Below are 18,498 nucleotides of genomic sequence, written 5' to 3'. Positions count from 1 at the left end.
TTTTTAAATTAATCTATAAAAGAAGTAAAGCTATTGGTGCTAGTTACTTAAGGAAATATTCAGTTGTGTGAAGCTAGCCTACCTTCAATTCCTGCTTCAGAAACTTGCCAAACACACCTGACTTAGCTCCTCACCCACCCTCCACCCAGCTACCCTTTGGCTTCTTGGAGTTAAAAGACACTGGTACCCATTCTGTAAAGTTTGTTGCTGATGCTTCAGATGTTCACATGGACACAAGTAATAACAAAGGTGTCACAACTGCCCCCTGGCACTAGTGTTCTTAAGATATCGTCAACTATAAGACAGAACTCAATGTCAGATATGTTAAAATGTGAAAAAATGTGCATCTTAAAATGCTAAACTATAGTAACTAGCTGTGTAACCTTGTCCAAGTTACTTACCTCCTGAGTCACAGTTTTCTTCTCCGTAAAATTGGTTTAATAACACCTACCACGTTCACGATGTTGAAAGCTTTAAATGAGAAAAGGCAAATAGAGCATAAAATCAGTGCCTGGTACACAATAGGTACACAGTAAATAATTGTTATCATTGTTTTTTAATAGCATGTAGATTTGAGCATATAGATTTGAACCCATTCAGAACATTTTAAATATGAGCTAAAGTAAAGAATGTAAAGTTTTAAGTTGCGCTCTAAAGTTAACTTCTCTATCTGATTTTGCTGTTTCTTAAATTCTGTTGCACAGCATCATTTTTCTAGTGAATTTCAGTGAAAAGAACATCAGCACATTTGTAAAGAGTCAAAGGTGATTTTATGCGTTTGGTATTTTCTAGTGTGCTATAGACAAGGAGTCCATGAATTTTGATGTTTTAAAGAATGAACAATTCTTGGAAGGAATAGCCCTAAATATAGAAGACATACAATCTTTAAAATCTTTAAAGTCTCTAAAATCTTTCATGGAATGGATATACACGGGAATTATTTTTTAATATTTCAAGATTGTTGTCACAGCAACGTAAAAATGCAAATAATTGTTATATCATAATAAACTTATGGTGAACCAAATATTTTCAGCCAAATCTTAACAATTTCTGCATATGAAGGACTACCAAGTCAATATATTTTCAAGCATTCCTACTTAAGACAAGGATAACCGCATATGACGAGAAACCTCCATCTTTTCAATGTAATCCAAGGGGATGTTTGCTTGGTTTTTGCCCATTCAAAGTTATTATGTTAATTATTATTTAAAGTAGCTGAAATAAAAATTTCTAGTACTGACATGGTTAAATTTGAGCAGAGTAAATTCTACACCATTTTAAGAAAATATCAGGTTAATTTTAAGAACACTTTAATTTCATGGTAATCATTTGTATAGGTTGTTTATAATATCCAAAGACACAAATGATTAGTATTGTCTCTTTTCATAGAATGGCTATGTTAACATATGAAAGTTGTTTATTAAGTGAAGAGCAGAAAAATGAAACTATAAATGAAATGAAAGCATATCCATAATATATCCTTTACCAGTTTGCAAAAATCCTCCTGAAGATTCCTAAATATTCCTGAATCCTTTTGATAAGCAGATATCAGCTGCTAAATCAATGTTAAAATGGGTGCCATGAAGAAGCCTGCTAATTTAGATTATAAAAATTTTATTTAACATATCATGCCATCTGTTTTTATTAAAGCAAAAAAAATATCAATTCTTGAAATAAACAACCTGGGGACAATTCAGATTCTACCGAGGAAAACTAACATGAAATAATTTTTAAACTAAAAATGTCTGCCTAAAATCTCCAAGCAGGATCTGTCCAGTCATTTCACCCATATTCCAAATACAAACTAAGACAGGTATTCCAATACATAAGACATTTATGAGTATTCAACAATCACCTTTTGGGCACCTACTTTATGCGAAGCACTATAACAGGTTCTCAGAAAACTGCCATGAAGAGGAAATTTTCCCCTCATATATTTTAGTTTATATTAGCTAATAGTTAATAACATAATAGTGGATAACATTAAATACTTTTTTAGGAGAGATAAGTTGTATGAAAGAAAACAAATTAGGGTCACAGAATTGGTAGCAACCTAGAGTAGGGGGATTGTAGTTCAGAGAAGGACCCATAAGTGACACTGAGCAGAGACTAGCCTGGGTGAAGGAGCCAGTCATGCAAAAGGCTGCGGGAGGAGTTTCCTAGAGACAGCAGGAGAGAACAAGGTTCTTATGCAGGAATGAACTTGGAGCACTTGAAAAAAGGCAAAAAGGCCAACGTGGCTGGGAAAGAATGAGATGGGAAGGGTGCGAGGAGGGATGGGATGGGTCAGAAGCCTATGAAATTTTGCCTATGAAATTTTGATGTGTGGAGCCAGCAGGACTTGCTAATGGATTTAATGTGGGGTGAGAAAAAATGGATAAAGAGATGTTTTATCTAATTTGGAAGAATTTGTTTCATTTTCATGCTAGTTCTCGTTGTCATGGAGATAAAGGCTAAAATTCAATGCTGTGCAGTCTCAACTAATGTTTTTCATGTATGATACCAAATATGAATTCTGTTATGTCCTTTGTAAATAATCAATGCCATGTTCTTTTATTTCCTTTATTTTATTTCATTTTATTTTACTTTATTTCCATCACCATTTATCCCCTCTAAACCCTCCCCCACCTCCCCCACCCCCATTTCCCCCACAGTCACTGTTGTGTCCATGAGTTCTTTCTCTTTTTTTCCCTTTTTTAACTCAATGCCATAATTCTGAACACTAATTTCTCAGTGCTGTCTCCAATTACCTTTGGTGGTAGAACAGGTTGTATCATGAAATCAGGCAAAAAATACTCAAGTGTGCTTCTGTACAAATTAAAAAAAAAAAAATACCTCTAATTTTTCTCTACTTCCAAGTCTACTTTGACATGAAATTGTATTAACAATCGCTAAAAATGATAATTATATTCTATTTCAAATTTATTTCAGGTAGGTCATAAAGTCTCAATCAAGCCTAAAAATAATATTGAAAAAATGCAGTGGATGAGTTTTGTGCTATAATTAAAAGAGAGTAGTATAGTCTCTAGTCTTTATGGAATTTACCCAACTGTGCTGCAAGAATTTTTATTCAGATGTACACTTCTATCCAGATGTGCTCAGTGAGCTCCACAAGATCTTTGCCAGCTGAGTGGCGACAATTTTCATCTTTCTCAATCACAAGAGTAAATCAGAGATTAAACATTTCACATTATTCAACAGAAGTTATTCTGGGCATTGAAAGTATTCATTTAATTAACATCCTACAGAGCTGTGTGAGCTCTGTGACAATCACATATTAACTCTCCTGTGAGTGAGAAACCTGAGACTAAAGTGCAATATTTCTGTTAGGGACTTTAGGTAATCTTAATCGCAATGTTGTAAATAATTAGCTTGAAATCTGGTTCATGTCTTAATAAGGAAACCTTACAAAAGTGACCCCTTCTTGACAATGACTTTAGGCTCTGAAAACTTTCTTTATTCCACCCTTACAAAATCAATGTGTGATAACACCAAATCTTCAAAAGGAAAACAAAGAGATTTGTCTGTGACTACGGGAAATAAGGATGCTTTTGATTTTAAAAAGTGGGTTTCAAGTTTAAACATGTTGTTTTACCCTTTTATTTCCCTCACTGATGACTGTTTCTTCCAGAACACTAAGGATGAATAATGCATGTTCTTCTTGGTAGATGTAGACTGTAAGGTTGGCTCAGGGTGTTGCAACATTTGGACTCACATCTCACCCAGCCTTTTGACTGAAAGGAGGATGCTATGAAATCAGTAGGTGCATTGAAAATGGAACCATTTCCCACTCACGTTCACCCAAAACACCCCAGTGAGAACAGATCCTTTAGTGCCTTTGCTGAGGAGCTGAGCGGAACCCACTGCTGCTGTTGGAGAGAGAAGCACCTCTTGTTTTTGTTTCTTGATGAGGTATTCAAAAATGAAGGGGTTTACGTAATTCACATAACTCTGAGTTATGTTAAATCACATAACTCTCAGTAACTCACATAACTCCACAAGTCCCATTTCAAAAGAAAAACAAAAACAGGTGGTCTGTGTTTCTGTTGAATGGAGCAACCGTGTTATGTAAATGTACTAACAGTCCTAGAAAATGCTGCTGCGAGGGCACACTCATGCTTGTGAACCCTGGGCCAGAAAGGGAGCAGGTTGTTCCCAGCACCCATGAGCTATGTGCCCAAGAAAGAAGCTGCACCAGCCCTTCCTGGTGGACCCAGCCTCCTGCCTGCCCAGCAAAGCCGCCCGACTGCGGGCTTGGGAGAAGCTCCTTGTCCAGACACGCTGCCCATCCTGGCCAACAGAGAGGAGGCTGTTCAGGAACAAGTTGGGGAGAGCTTGGATCTCACACTGGCTGGGGAAAACTAAAGGGGAAAAAGCCCTATTTTATTCTTTCAATACAGTTCCCAGCAGGAAGATCAGGATAGGAGGTTCCCGCCTGCTCCAGATTAAAGGAACCCGCAGTTTCCAGGTGAAGAAGGGGGGTTCCTTGTCCAGCATTCTCCGGGTCGGCAGCTTAAAGAGCAGCAAGCTATCACGGCAGGACTCAGAGTCTGAGGCTGAGGAGCTGCAGCTGTCCCAGAGCAGGGACACTGTCACTGACCTAGGTAACATAGAGGAGTGGGGTGTGCAGGGACACGGGGGGTAGGAAGACAGGGCCCAAATCCTGAAACAGCTGAAATACATGTTCTTATGCATCAAAAGGTGGAGGGCAGAGCCACAGGCTGGATCATTCTGAGTTTGAAAACCATACCACCCTCTAGAGCAGGGCTGCTCACACTGTAGTGTGCACATGGGTCACCTGGGAGTCGTGATAAAATGCAGATTCTGACTCAGTCTGGGGTGGGAGCCTGAGAGTCTAGATGCCTAATAAGTTCCCTGGTGAAGCCGATGCTGCTGGGTCAAGGACCGCAGTTTCAGCAGTGAGGACATTGAGTGTATATTTGGGAGAACAAATACTTTAATGACAAGGGCAGTTTTTGAAATCCAGATGTTTCTTCTGATCAGGACCTTTTAAGCAAAACATAGGTATTCCCTGGGGGACCGCTAGCTAAAGTTCCTCTATGTTTTAAAGTCTCATTAAAAGCAACCAAAACATCAGAGAGGAGCTATTGTCTAGAGCTGATAATTCGTGACCTTCAGCAAGTTGGTATCTTGGGAATTTGTTTTCTTCAACTAAACGATGGGAGTAATTCCATCTACTCCATGCCTACCCTGAAGGGATGCTCTAAAAAATTAGGGGTGACTCTAAAGTGGGTTAAATACCTGAGGGTGAGGCCTATGTACATTTAGAGCATTGGGGTTGTAGGATTCAAAGAGACTGGGAATCCCCAAATGTGTTAGACCTGGGCTCTGGTTGCCACCTGGGCTCTGGTTGCCACCTTAGTAGGAAGGATGAAGACGAAGCAGGCATGCAGATAAGACTCCCCGGCTGCCTAGAGTTTAACTATTAAGTACAAGTTGAAGTAACACTTCCTTTGCCATTCAGTCCCTCTGTGAGAAGCAAAAGAGAAAGCTCTCCTTTCTAGGTAAGTCGTTTCAGAAGCCAGCCAGGAAATGTGGGTAGATTTCCAATAAAGTCTGCTGATGTAGAAGCTGAGTATATCTCATCAAAGTGAGTTTAAAACAGGAAATATTTCTATACCTACGCACCCTAGCCTTTGAAAATAGCTAATTTATGTGTTACTTAAGATTCGGCTTATGTTTTAAGAAGACAATAGAAGAAAACCTGTGACTTGCTATAGGTCTGAAACTATAGCAATATCGTCAGTTAGGTTTGGGGGAAGTTTTTCAATTATTTGAATTGGTCAATTCAGCCTGACCAGTTGAGTTGAAATAGCCAGGCTAGACACATGGTTTTGTCATAGTAAAGGTCCAGAAAAGCTCTTAGATTTGAGGGCAAAGCTTCATTGTCTATTACACTAAGGTAGTGCATTCCTGAGAGGTGTCTCCTTCATACTTTCCCACAGAAGGAAACCCTTTTGTCCACAGTTAGACACAATTGCTTCCAAATTCCCTTCATTTTTCCAAGGCACCTGCGCACCTTTGAAATAACTGAGAGCAAAGCCAGGTGGCGTTAGGAATAGTAGCAGTAGCCGTAGTCCCAGCAGTGGGGGGGCAGTAGCACTCTGTGGCCATTGCAGGTTGGTTGGTGTCCCTGCTTAACTATACCTGGGCAGCCTGGAAAGGATCTGGGCACACTTGACCAATCACTTGCTCATCTCAGCAATTCAAGGACTTGACTCTGTTTTTTCTCTGCTTCCATGTCTCAAAATGGAAGCCACATAACAGAGGTCATAAATGTCTTTGTAACTGCCAGTTCAGCTGGTGGCGAAGGGAACAGCTCCCATCAATATTCCTCCACTAAAATCAATGCTATGCCCTGAAAGCCACTGGGCCACGGTAGTCTGCCCTAGGATTCAAAAGCATGGAGAACTATACCACACCAGCGTGCTCTCCAAGGAGACTGAACAATACAACCTCTCTTGGTATTTTTCTTTTGAAGAAGGGAGCCCTTGGAGTGCGAGTGAGCCCAGTATCGAGCCAGAAGGAATGAGTACAGCCGGCACAGAGGAGAATTACCACAGGAACATGTCATGGCTTCATGTAAGTAGGAATCTCAGAAATCCCTGGGATTCTTTCAGCCTTGGGAAAGGTCCATGATGATAGGACAAAAATCTATACTAAAGCCATCAATCTGACTTAGTCTCCAAGAAAAGCCATAGGCTCATATTGCGGCTGAACCTCTTGGCACTCACTAGGATTGGTATTCTGCAGGATAATATTCCTTTTAAGTTTAACTTAGACCAAGGGTTCTTTATTATGGCTGCCTTTTGGGTCACTATAACTTGGGGAAAACCACGAGTAGCTAGGTCAGATTGGTGGTCAACCCAGCTTGAGTGACGCAGGCAAGCAGGCCATCATGACCAGCTTTATACAGGTTATTACACATGCTGAGAGCAAGGTCGTGGTGTCAGTCTCAAGTCTGTATTAGATTGAATTGTAAACGAGGACCTGGAGATTCTAAGATAAAGAAGGTTGCACTTCAAAGGGCCAGCCAGCGGACACAGGCAGGAGGGGATCCAAGGAAACTGAGCATAGATTGGAGTTCCAGGTTTGAGCTGGCCATGAAGAAAGGAGAAAGGTAAGGAAACAAAGCATTGGGTCCACAATTGGCAAGGTACTGCCAGCACTGTCCTTGATCTTAGATATGGACTGTCACCACCTCATCAGGTTTTAGTGTGAGTTTGGGGTAGGATCAGATGAGGGCTGGCTGGCGCATGGTGCTCTCAGACTTTGCAGTGCTGACCTTCACTATTGAAGTAGTCCCCAGAACTGCCTGATTTTGAGGATTTCTGAGGCAGCTGTTTTTAAAGTAAACTTTTTAGTCAAGTCCAACCTACATATTGAAAAGCCTACAAAACCTATGTGTGTATGTAGCTCAGTACATTTTCGCAGGTGGAGAAGAACCTCAGCAACACCTTAGAAGCCCTACACGGGCCATCTACCAGTTACTACCCCTCCCCAGCAGTAACCATTATTGTAACTTCTAACACCACAGAGTAATTTTGTCTGTTTTTTAAATGTATATAATTACATCATATGCTAGATACTCTGTCGTGTCTGTTTCTATTGCTTATATGAGTGTAAGTCCTCCTACTTTGTTTTTCTTCTAGACAGTCTGATCTTTTCTTGGCTAGGCCTATTTCCATTTAGAATCACCTTGTCGATTTCCATAAAAAAGCTTCCAAAGCAGCCTTGTATTCAATATAAAGACCATTTGAAATTGAGAAATTGACATTTGTATTATAGTGAGTCTTCCCAAGTATAAAATGGTATATTTCTCCATTGATTTATGTCTCTCCACTTATTTAGGACCTCTTAAATTTCCTTTAATAATGCTTTTTAGTTTTCTTTGTGGTATTCTACAAACACACACTCTGGAAGTGTGTTTAAACAGATAACAATTAAATGCTTTTTAAATATTTAGAAGAAATCACTGATGAAACCTTCTAGACCTAAAAATTTCTTTGTAGGGAGGTTTTTTAATTATAGGTTCAATTTATGTAATATGTTTAAGACCATTCAGATTTTCTGTTTCCTCTGGGAGCAGTTTACTAAATTGATTTTTGCCCCTAGGAATTTGTTAATTTAATCCAAGTATTCACATTTATTAACAAAAATGTATTTCTAATATTCTCTTAAGGCCATTTTAAATTCTGTAGGATCTACATTGATGTGCCTTTATATTTTCTGATATAGGTAGGTTATATCTTTTCTCTCTCTCTTTTTTTTTTTTTGATAATCTTACTAAAAGTTTGTCAATTTTATAAGGCAAAGAATCAGCCTTTGGCTTTGGTTTTGATTTTTTTTTTTTTTTTTGGAATGTTTGATTTTTGTTTCATTAATGTCTGCTATTATTGTTTATTACTTCCTTCAACTTTTTTTAAAAAAAATATATCTTTATTGATTTCAGAGAGAGGAAGGGAGAGAGAGAGAGAGAGATAGAAACATCAATGATGAGAGAGTCATTGATCGGCTGCAGCCCACAACCCGGGCATGTGCCCTGACTGGGAATCGAACCCTGATTGCCTGAATCCTAGGTCGACGCTCAACCGCTGAGCCATCCCTGGCTGGGCCCTTCTAATTTTTTTGAGTTCAATTTGTTTTCTTTCCTTAATTTCTTGATATAGATACTTACATACTGATTTTCAGTCACTTTGCTGACAGTCATTTAATGCTATAACTGTTCTCTAGAAACAGCTTTAGCTATATCACACAAGGTTTGATACATCATATGCTCATTCAGTTAAAATATGTTTTAAGTCACATTTTTATCAGAATTGATTATAGGTATTTTAAAGTCCGTGCCTGATAACTCAATATATAAATTTATTATCTTTTCTTGGTCCTGCCCCTTTATACGCTTAGCCATTTCATTGAGTACTAAATATGATGGATGAAAAATCATAGAAGTACAGTGATGAATACATGTCATACATCTATCAAAACCCATAGAATATACAACACCAAAAAGAACCCTAATGTAAACCGTGGACTTTGGGTGATAATGATGTGTCAGTGTAGATTCATTGATTGTGACAAATGCACTACTCTGGTGGAAATGTTAATGATGAAGGAGGCTATGCATGTGTGAGGGCAGGGGATATACAGGAGCTCTCTGTACCTTCTGCTTAATTTTGCTGTGAACCTAAAACTGCTCTCAAACAGAGTTTATTAATTTTTAGAAATTATAGAATTATAGAGGCTCCAGATGATTTTTAACTACCTCCAGAGATGATTCACCCTATCCTCTGGCAGACAGCAAAGAATATCACCTCAGTCCAATCAGGAACTAAGCTGACTTGACTTGTATGATTTCTATCTCTTCCTTTCCCCACATACACACTTCTTAATATGAAGCCTTTTGAGGTTCTCTGTGGGAATTTTAGGTATGTCCTAGGGCCCCTCATTCTTGATGGATCAGAAACTCCAGTTTTGTTTACATATCACAGTGAAATTGCCAGAATCTTCACTGTGCTTTGTCAATTGGTTTCTGCTTGGCCTTACACAATCAACAAATTCCTAGAAGAGAAAACAGTCACCCAAGGGACATCCCTGGGCAGAATTTTAAAATTATACATTTTTAGGTCACCTCCACCTCCATCCCAGATCTACTAAATTGGATCTCCTAAAGAACTAAACTCAGTAATGTGTTCATGTTTTTGTTTTTTTACTTGTTGTTGGTTTTTTGTTTGTTTTTGTTTTGTATGGGTTTTTGTTGTTGTTGTTAAGCTTTCTTGGTGTTTCTCTTAAACAACCAGATTTGAGAATGACAAGGGAAGCCTTATAGTTCTTACATGTGCCCCACCTTATACCAGTATCAATAGGAATATCAGGCATATTTAGTGAACCTTGGGAGAGAGATGGATATTCTGCTCAGGAAACACACATTTTTTAAGAACTTTGATGAGTATGAGGCATTGATAGCTGTGTTTGACGGGTATGGAAGTTGCAGGTTATTACTGTTTTTCTTTGTCTCAGAATAAGCGAAGCCTCTTATCCCTAAAGAGCTGTGGGCTATCCCCACCTAGCAGGTTGGCCTGGCCTTCCTCATGTAGGCTTACATCATGCTCTCCACCCAGTATGGCACATAGTTTCTCCCAGGGAAGGGCTTGGGGTGGGAGCTGGTTTCAGGAAGGGTAGAAGCATTCAGAGGATCACTCTGTGCATATCTGACTAACCTTGTGGCTCTAGGAATGCTACTGCCTTTTGGGGAAGACAACTGAAGCATTCATTCCTTACCTTAAAATAACTATATTCTTAAATCAACTGAGTTCTTTTCTGGAATCTTACTTAGGAAGTCCAGGAGGTGTGAGAATTTGAGCCAGATGAAGCGACAAGTGAAGAGCTAGGACGACCCAAAAGACAAAGAAAAATACTAGTTTGTGGAGAAAGGAAATAAAACTCTACAGTAGAGTTCAAGGCCCAGGTGGAGGTTATAGCTCAGGGTAGAAGATGCAGAAATGTGTTCAAGTCCCATGAAGGGAGGCTGGAGTTAAAGACCATTTACAGCTGTCAAAGGTCAGCCAAGTCTTTTGGGACAGAACTTCTCGTCCGTTTATGCTCTTCTATCTGGTTCCTTAAAATAATAAGATATTTTAAGTTCAGAATCTTCATTTGGAAGTATATAGAAATCATAGTCTTCATAATAATCTTTTTAAGTTTTTGAAGATCACTTAAACTTTTATTGTTTCAAAAACATCTTTTGTGAATGGAGGGAGCAAAGGAAGCCAAGTACATAAAGGCTTCTTACTCTTTGTTCTCTTGTGGGAATTATTGAGTCATTGTGGTTCCAAGACTCCAAGGAAAGTTGACATTCTGACTTTCCATCTCCCACCCCACATGTATGTTCCCATTTGTCTGTACTCCGGTTGCCTGGTTGAGTCTCCGTGATGTCTGTGTTCCAGGTCATGATCTTGCTGTGCAATCAGCAGAGCTTCATCTGCACCCACGTGGACTACTGCCACCCTCACTGCTACCTGCACCACAGCCGCTCCTGTGCCCGGCTGGTCAGGGCCATCAAGCTGCTGTATGGGGATACTGTGGACTCCCTCCGGGAGAGCAGCAACATCAGCAATGTGGCCCTCAGGGGCAAGAAACAGAAAGAGGTGAGTGAATGATCAGCTAGTACAATAATATGCCAGTTTTAGGGGAAATGATGCCCTAATAATCTTTTATCTGGAAACAAAAACTTTAGGCCACTGCAGTTGTGTTACAGGCTGCAGCTCTCTGTGATTCTGAACAAAGGTAGAAGATGGGTGCAAGAAAGACAAATGCTTTGTCTTCCTGTCCGTGAATAAACATAGGATCATTTCCTAGGTTTTGTCTTATTTCCATGAATAAATATGAACTCGGGGGAGGGGGGGGATGTGGCAGAGAGTAGGTTATTGGGGCAGTCAGAATAATCCCCTCAAGATGTCTGCATTTTAATCCCTGAAACTTGTGAATATGTTACTTCATGCAGCAAAAGGAATTTTGATTATGTGAATAAAGATATATAATGGGGAGAGTAACTTGAATTATCCAATTGAGCCCAATGTTATCATAAGGGTGCTTATAAGTGGGGGGGGGGGAAGGAGGCAGGAGAGGCAGAGAAGGAGATGTGACAGCAGACACAGGGGTTAAGAGTGTGGCAGGGCCATGAGCCAAAAAATACTGGCAGCCTCTGGAAGCTGCAAAAGATAAGGAAATGAATGATTCCCAAAAGCCTCCAGGAGGAACACAGCCCTGCCAATCCATCGTAGACTTCCGACCTTCAGAACTGTAAGATAGTACATTTGTGTTGTTTTAAAACATGAAGGTTGTGGTCATTTGTTGCAGCAACAATAGGAAACTGATACCATCATGTAGTAAGAAATAAGTAATAAATGATCCAACTATTCACAGATAACTAGGTAACAGTAATCTAGGTCAAATCAGACCTAGGAGCTCCTTCAAGAAACTATTAGGTTTTCTGAGCACTCAGCTGCACTTTCCTGACAGCTGAGCTGGCAGAAAATGAAGTCAGCAGCCTGCTGCCCTGTTCCTGCCAGGGTGGCCCTGGGCTACCCACCTGCCCCTGAGCAGGCATGATGGCCAAGATGCCCGACTGAGTGCTGCTGGCGGCCCGTGCAGCTGCTTCTCCCAAGTGGTTCTGCAAAGAGATTTTTATATAATACCTATTCATTTCAATGAGCATTCATTGTGCACCTGCTGTTGGCACAGTATTAGGCCAGATATTCTGGGAGATACAAAAAATAAACAAGTACGAGATGAGGATCTTTGGCAAGCCAGGTTTGGTGAGTTGGGGGAATGACAATTCTGTAGAAATCAAACTACTAGAGAACATGAGCAAGAATAAAAATTTCACAGTTGAGTTGTGCAGCAATTTGTAATGTTTTAGCTCGCAAAGGGATTTTTTTAAATTAAGATTTTTTTTTATTATGAAAGCAGCATGGGTTCACTGAAAAATTTTTTGGTAATACAAGAGATCCTAAAGAAAAATATGTGTATTTCATGCATCTCATTTAAGGGATAGGATCTTTGAGTATCTTTTTGAAGCATCTGTGTGAGGCATTTCCTTGTCCTTTTATGATTCTTCATTTAATTAATCACTCATCGATTGATCCAGCCACCTGTCTATTAAACAGATTTTTAAAGAACCTATGGACCATGCCAAGTCCATACTATGCGATGGGTACAATAGTGGGCAAAAGAGATATAGTCCTTGCCCTCACATGATGTACACGGTCTAGTTAGAGAGACAGACATTAATCAAATAAACCTCCTAAACTGACGTAAAATTGCAACAGCAATAAGCATAATGAAGGAGAGACACACTGTGCTGCAAGGGCTTCTGAACAAGGCTTTGAACTTGTCAGGGGAAATATGGCAGCCTCTCCAATAAAGTGACAGATGCGCCTTGACTGATAATGCACAGGTGTTAATTGGATACAGAATTTTCCAACCACAGAGAAGAAATGAGCACGAAGAACCGCGGCTGGAGCACAGAGGACTGTGGTGCATGATGAAGCTGCACGGGCAGAGAGAGACCAGACCTCGTAGGGCTCCCCAGGCTGTGGGAAGTCATTTTGTTCTTTATCCTGGGCTCGTGGCAAGCACTGAGAGGTTTAAAAATCACTCTGTCTGCAAAATGGGGCTATTGACATACCTGTTTCTCCTCTTCTTTAATTATAAACTTCTTGAGAACTGAGGCAGTCTTACACATTTTGTACCCCATGTGATATCTAACGGATGCCTCACTTAGAGCAGAGGGAGAGTAAATACTGAATAACTAAGGGGGCCATATAGTTCTGGGATGTTTCGTGAGTGCCCCCCACCTCTGGCCCAACCAGGACACTGGGCTGAAGCAGCAGAAAGGGTTTACCAACCTTCTGCATTGCTTACATTTCTGAAAGGAAAAGAGAAAGCAAAGCAGAACTGAGTGTTCGCTCTTCTTAACTCATTGAAATTAGTCACACAGGCAGAGAGCTGAAAAGATGTATTGAGTCTTCTCAGTAAACATTTCATTTCCAGAATGCCAGCCTCCTGTTCAAGCTCTGTTTGGTTTTTCCTTCCCATGATGTTTCCATTTGCCTGTTCTGAATCTGTCATATCCGTGAACAGTGCCCACAGAACCAAAAGGAAAACAGAGTAGGCAATAAATCAAGAATGAAAGCAGTGGTCTGAGTAAAATCAAGTCATATGACCAATTGGTATATGGTTCCTGTTTCCTTTTTGACTGGTTTTATGGCAGAATGTGTGTGTGGCAGCTAATACATTTTTAAAAAATATATATCTTTATTGATTTCAGAGAGAGGAAGGGAGAGGGAGAGAGAGAGATAGAGAGAGAGAGAGAAACATCAATGACAAGAGAGTCGTTAATCAGCTGCAGCGCGTAAACCGGGCATGTGCCCAGACCGGGAATCGAACCCTGATCGCCTGGATCCTAGGTCGACGCTCAACGGCTGGGCCACGCCCGGCTGGGCCTAATACATTTTGTTAGCTCACTCTAGTTACCCTGCTCATCTGCATCTCAGTGCTCAGAGGCTCACTGTACACCTGTTAGTCTATTTTAGTGCACTTCCAAAATTAAGGGTTGTTTTTTTTATAAATTATCATTATATATATATCAAGTTCACCAAAGAATTATTTTATTCTTCCTACATTTCCGTACCTGCCTAATGCTATGTTCTCAACAGAGTAAGTCTTTAATTAGTGCTTGCTGATGAAAAAAAGGAGTAGATAAAACTTTTTTGTCCTTTCTGCCAACAATGAAAAGAGGGTAAAAGCTGCTCTCTGTTTTTCCTGGTAGATACGCTTTCCACGAGGGCAAACATTATGGGTGCTTTGCTTCTAAGCATATACCCAAAGGTTAACTCAGTCCCTGACATATGGTTAATTCAATAAATATTCTTGAATTACTAAGTAGGTAAATAAAATTTTTATTTAAAATAATTATTATGCCTCCCTAGTCAATAATCTTTCATTGTAAGGAACAAAAACCAACTGAAATGTATTCGAGTAATTAGAAAGTTTCTTCAAAGAATACAGCAGAATCTCACAGAACCAGGGACAGACGAGAAACACAGCCACGCCTCCAAGGAATGAGAACCAAGGCTGCTGTTCTTCTCAGGACAGACACAGTCTCTCATCTCCGCTTCTTTCTGCATCATCTCCATCTGCTCACTCATCTCTGTCCCCTGACCAGCTCCCCTTGCTTTCTTCATCTTGTACTTAAACTGAAAATCCCAAATTTGGATCATAACTTCTCAGCCCCAGCAACCATCACCACATAAAGCCAACTCAAGGTCCCTTAATCACCAAGGACAGGTATTTGGTGGGCTCAACGCCTCTCTTTTTGATCCAGACATCACAAGTGATAGATCCCTGACCAGTCAAAGAATTGGTTTTGCGTTGTCAATTTAATCAGTGGTGGTCAGGATGAAGAGAGAAGACAATGAATATGTCTATGACATATGTAGAGAAGAGATTGACAGTAGTTCAATTTCTACACCATCCCATAGCAAGCATTCCCCCCAATATCCCTGACAGCTCTTGGGACTGTGTAGCTGCCTCCCACTGACTGTGCTCCCTCTGGTAGACTGACTCGACAATCAATGGCATCCTCTATTAGTAATAAGTTCTGGCCTTTGGTCTTGGGTTTCTTTACAGGTCCCTGCTTGGTGTGTAATTTCAACCTCCATGTGTACCTCACAGTTCAGTGAAATTTCTAATTTTTCCAAGAACCACTAATAACCAATAGATACCTTCAGAACCAGCCTCCTACTCCATTCAGTTCCTAGTTGTCTTCTAAGTTTTACACCAAGTTACCAAAGCAAGAAGCAACTGATAATGGCCTTGTTAGTTTGAGTTAGGGGTCACACCAGTAGAGGGATTTTAGGACCTTCACATAGTGTATACAAGTGTCCATCACACATGAACCCACTGTGATATCTATCTTTCAAGCATGAACAGGTCATTCAGGAAGAGTGACTAGTCCCTCACATTAGTTTGAAAGCCCTTCCACCTTCCTTCCCTTTCCACTAAAATGAGCATCCTAATTATCATGAGGCCACCAGAACACACCATGCTTTCTAAGAAAACTAATATTATATAGTTGATATCTGAGAAGCTTGACTTACACCTTCTATTTCCAGTAGGTAGTATTAAACAGAACCTTACATTTCCCAGTGTCAGAGACAAACATAAATGTTCATGGTTTTTCTTCTAAGCTGAGTATTTTATCTGCTTGATTAAAATTCCTGTAATTTAATCAAGAAGTGTTTTTCATAAGTAACCTTGAAAAAGACAAAATATCCGGACATCTCAATATCTCATCATGTGTTTTCCACTTCTTTTGGTTCATTTTAAAAATGAACAATAATTCTGGACTTAAAAATTTCCACTTAAATGTTAGGAAAAAAGTCACATTTTTCAAAAATTCTGACTGGTGTTTATTAAAATAAATTTTTAATGTTGATAATAAGGAAATTTTTCATTTAAAAATATCCAGACAAAGGAGAAAAGGGTGAAATATTTACAAAATTCAAAAAAAACATGTTTTAAAATCGTTGTAATGACCTGGAAAATATTCGTTATAAGGTCATAGTGAAATGAATTGTTTCAATGGTGTACCACATCCATAAAATCCTTACAGTTGTGTTAGATGCATAAGAGGGAAAAGTCTAAAAGGAAACCAATAAGGACCCTCACTGGGTTGGGATTTTAGGCATTTTTATTTTCTTCTATATATTTTTCTGTGTTTTATAGATATTCTGCAATTTGTATGTATTGTTTTATAAATCGAATAAAAGAGAGATGCCACTTCTAAAATGACTTGACTTCTTAAAAAGTTATGCTTCTAAAATTATATATGACAATCATTCTTTGTATTTATATGGAAAATGATTGTCACATATAATTTTAGAACTGTTCAAATTATAAAAATTAGGCGTGATATTTGTGCTGTATATTGCTTTCTATTCACAGAAAATGTTGAAGGTTTTTCTCCCCAAATGTGCACCCAAGTATGTGCTTCCAAGTTTTTACCTTTAGAAAACACAGCAAATTCTGATTAGTTTCCAAGTAGGTTCATTTTAAGAGTTCATTCCATACAAGTCACATAATAGATGCGCTGTCTTGGGTCTTTTTTGTCAAGAGTTTTGAAAGACTTTCTTGGAACATGCATGTACTTTTAGATTTGCCTTTTCTTTCAAAATATCTCCATCTATAACACTGTGGTGCACTGTTCAAAATTCTTAAGGGGTTCAGTTTTTCCCTTTGGCATTGAGGGAGAAAGTGTTTCATTGACATGGCACTGGAAAAACAAATGAGCATTTATTCCGTACAAAGGGATGGATCCCTCTTTGCACAGCTGGAGTGCAAAAATAAGAAGAATCCATACTCAGGATAAATAAACAAGGGCCTGTCACCGTTAGGACCGATCATGCTCCCAGCTGCTCCTTCCACTCCATTCCTTGGCATTTAGGGAATCCGGAGGACATTGTCTCCTCCTCTGTGTTTACGCAGACGAATCAGGCCTATACTTGGACCCTGGTTCAGGGACCAGTTTGCAAGAAACTGCTGCCTCCTATTGATGAGTATGGCTTTTTAAAGAAGCCAGCTTACCTGTGCAACTCAGGCCTAGATGACAGGTGCTATGAACGTGTTCTTCCCAGAGAAGTCTTTTATCTTTACTTTCTAATTCTCCTCCCTGAGATATTTTCCTTCTTGCATGACCAAATGGTTGACTCTTTTTTTTTTTTTTTTTTTAACTATATCTTTATTGATTTCAGAGAGAGGAAAGGAGAGGGGGAGAGAGAGAGATAGAAACATCAATGATGAGAGAGTCACTGATCGGCTGCAGCCCACAACCCGGGCATGTGCCCTGACCGGGAATCGAACCCCGATTGCCTGGATCCTAGGTCGATGCTCAACCGCTGAGCCACGCCCGGCCGGGCCAAATGGTTGACTCTTAACATCCAACCTTATAAAGGAATTCTTAAGTAGAGTGGATTTTAACTGACTTAATATTTCAAAAGATTTGTGTTTTAGCAGCTCGGTGGAATATAATTGACACTAAAATGAAAGTCAGGAGGTCCTTGTTTTTTTATTCTGCTAATAACCAGCTTTGCACCTTGGTCAAGTTACTTCATCTCTCTGGATCCTAGTTTCCTCAGTGATAAAGAAGAGCTTGTTGCTAAATATCTCTAAGCTTTCTTTTTATTACAAAATTAACTGCTTTTAATTTTCAAAAATTGTGGCACCACAAAAAAGTCTGAAATCATCTCTCCAATGAGATGAAGAGGGTTGTCTGGAGAATTTGGGGAAATTGCACTGTTGGTTTTGGAGAGAGCACAACACTCTTCGTGACTTATCCCTGTACTTTCCAGTGCTCAGATAAGTCATGCCTGAGGACACCTTCTCTGAAGAAGAGAGTTTCAGATGCCAACCTGGAAGGGAAGAAAGACTCTGGGATGCTGAAATACATCAGACTGCAGGTATTGACGCCTGGATCAGAAGCATTCGTGGAGCTGTAACAGGGAGGGGGTTCCAGATACCCTGTTTGCTAATGTTTGGGACATACAGTGCCAACTGGGACAGTGTTGACACAATGGCCCCTTTAACCTGTGAACAAGGGTGCCACCAAGTGTGCAAGGAAAATATCCCCCTTTGCCAGATAGCCAACTTCCATTGAGACGGTTTTGGGAGTTTGGCTGTAACAGTGCCTCTTCCCTTTCTCCCTACACCAATGGAGCTAATTTCCCATCAGCATGTGATGACAGTGCTCACAGGTCTGGGCTGGAATCCCGATTCTGCCTCTGGCACCCATCCTTGGGCAAGTTACGTAATTTCTCTCAGTCTTAGTTATAATCCTCTAAGGGTTATAACCAGAATCATCTCAAGGGATTATGTATGGATTAATAAAACAGTACACTTACCTTATTCAGAGCTTGA

At 39.8% G+C, this 18,498-nt stretch overlaps 1 protein-coding gene across 5 annotated transcripts in view; it reads left to right on the top strand.

Moving 5' to 3' along the window:
* Window positions 1–18,498, top strand: part of UNC80 (unc-80 homolog, NALCN channel complex subunit) — a 163,405-nt gene that overhangs the window by 78,308 nt on the left and 66,599 nt on the right. For 3 of the 5 annotated variants that reach the window (XM_081143315.1, XM_081143314.1, XM_081143313.1), the window contains exons 27-30: window positions 4,401–4,604; window positions 6,503–6,603; window positions 10,968–11,168; window positions 17,934–18,041. In XM_081143315.1, coding sequence (XP_080999441.1) covers window positions 4,401–4,604; window positions 6,503–6,603; window positions 10,968–11,168; window positions 17,934–18,041 — 614 coding nt within the window. The remainder of the gene's footprint in view (window positions 1–4,400; window positions 4,605–6,502; window positions 6,604–10,967; window positions 11,169–17,933; window positions 18,042–18,498) is intronic. The other 2 variants (XM_081143317.1, XM_081143316.1) reach the window with 1 other exon arrangement.

Source organism: Miniopterus schreibersii (genome assembly GCF_964146895.1).
Source record: "Miniopterus schreibersii genome assembly, chromosome: 7".
NCBI classification, from domain to species: Eukaryota; Metazoa; Chordata; class Mammalia; order Chiroptera; family Miniopteridae; genus Miniopterus; species Miniopterus schreibersii.
Note: the sequence above shows the minus strand (reverse complement) of the source record. Positions and strands in the feature narration are given on the sequence as shown.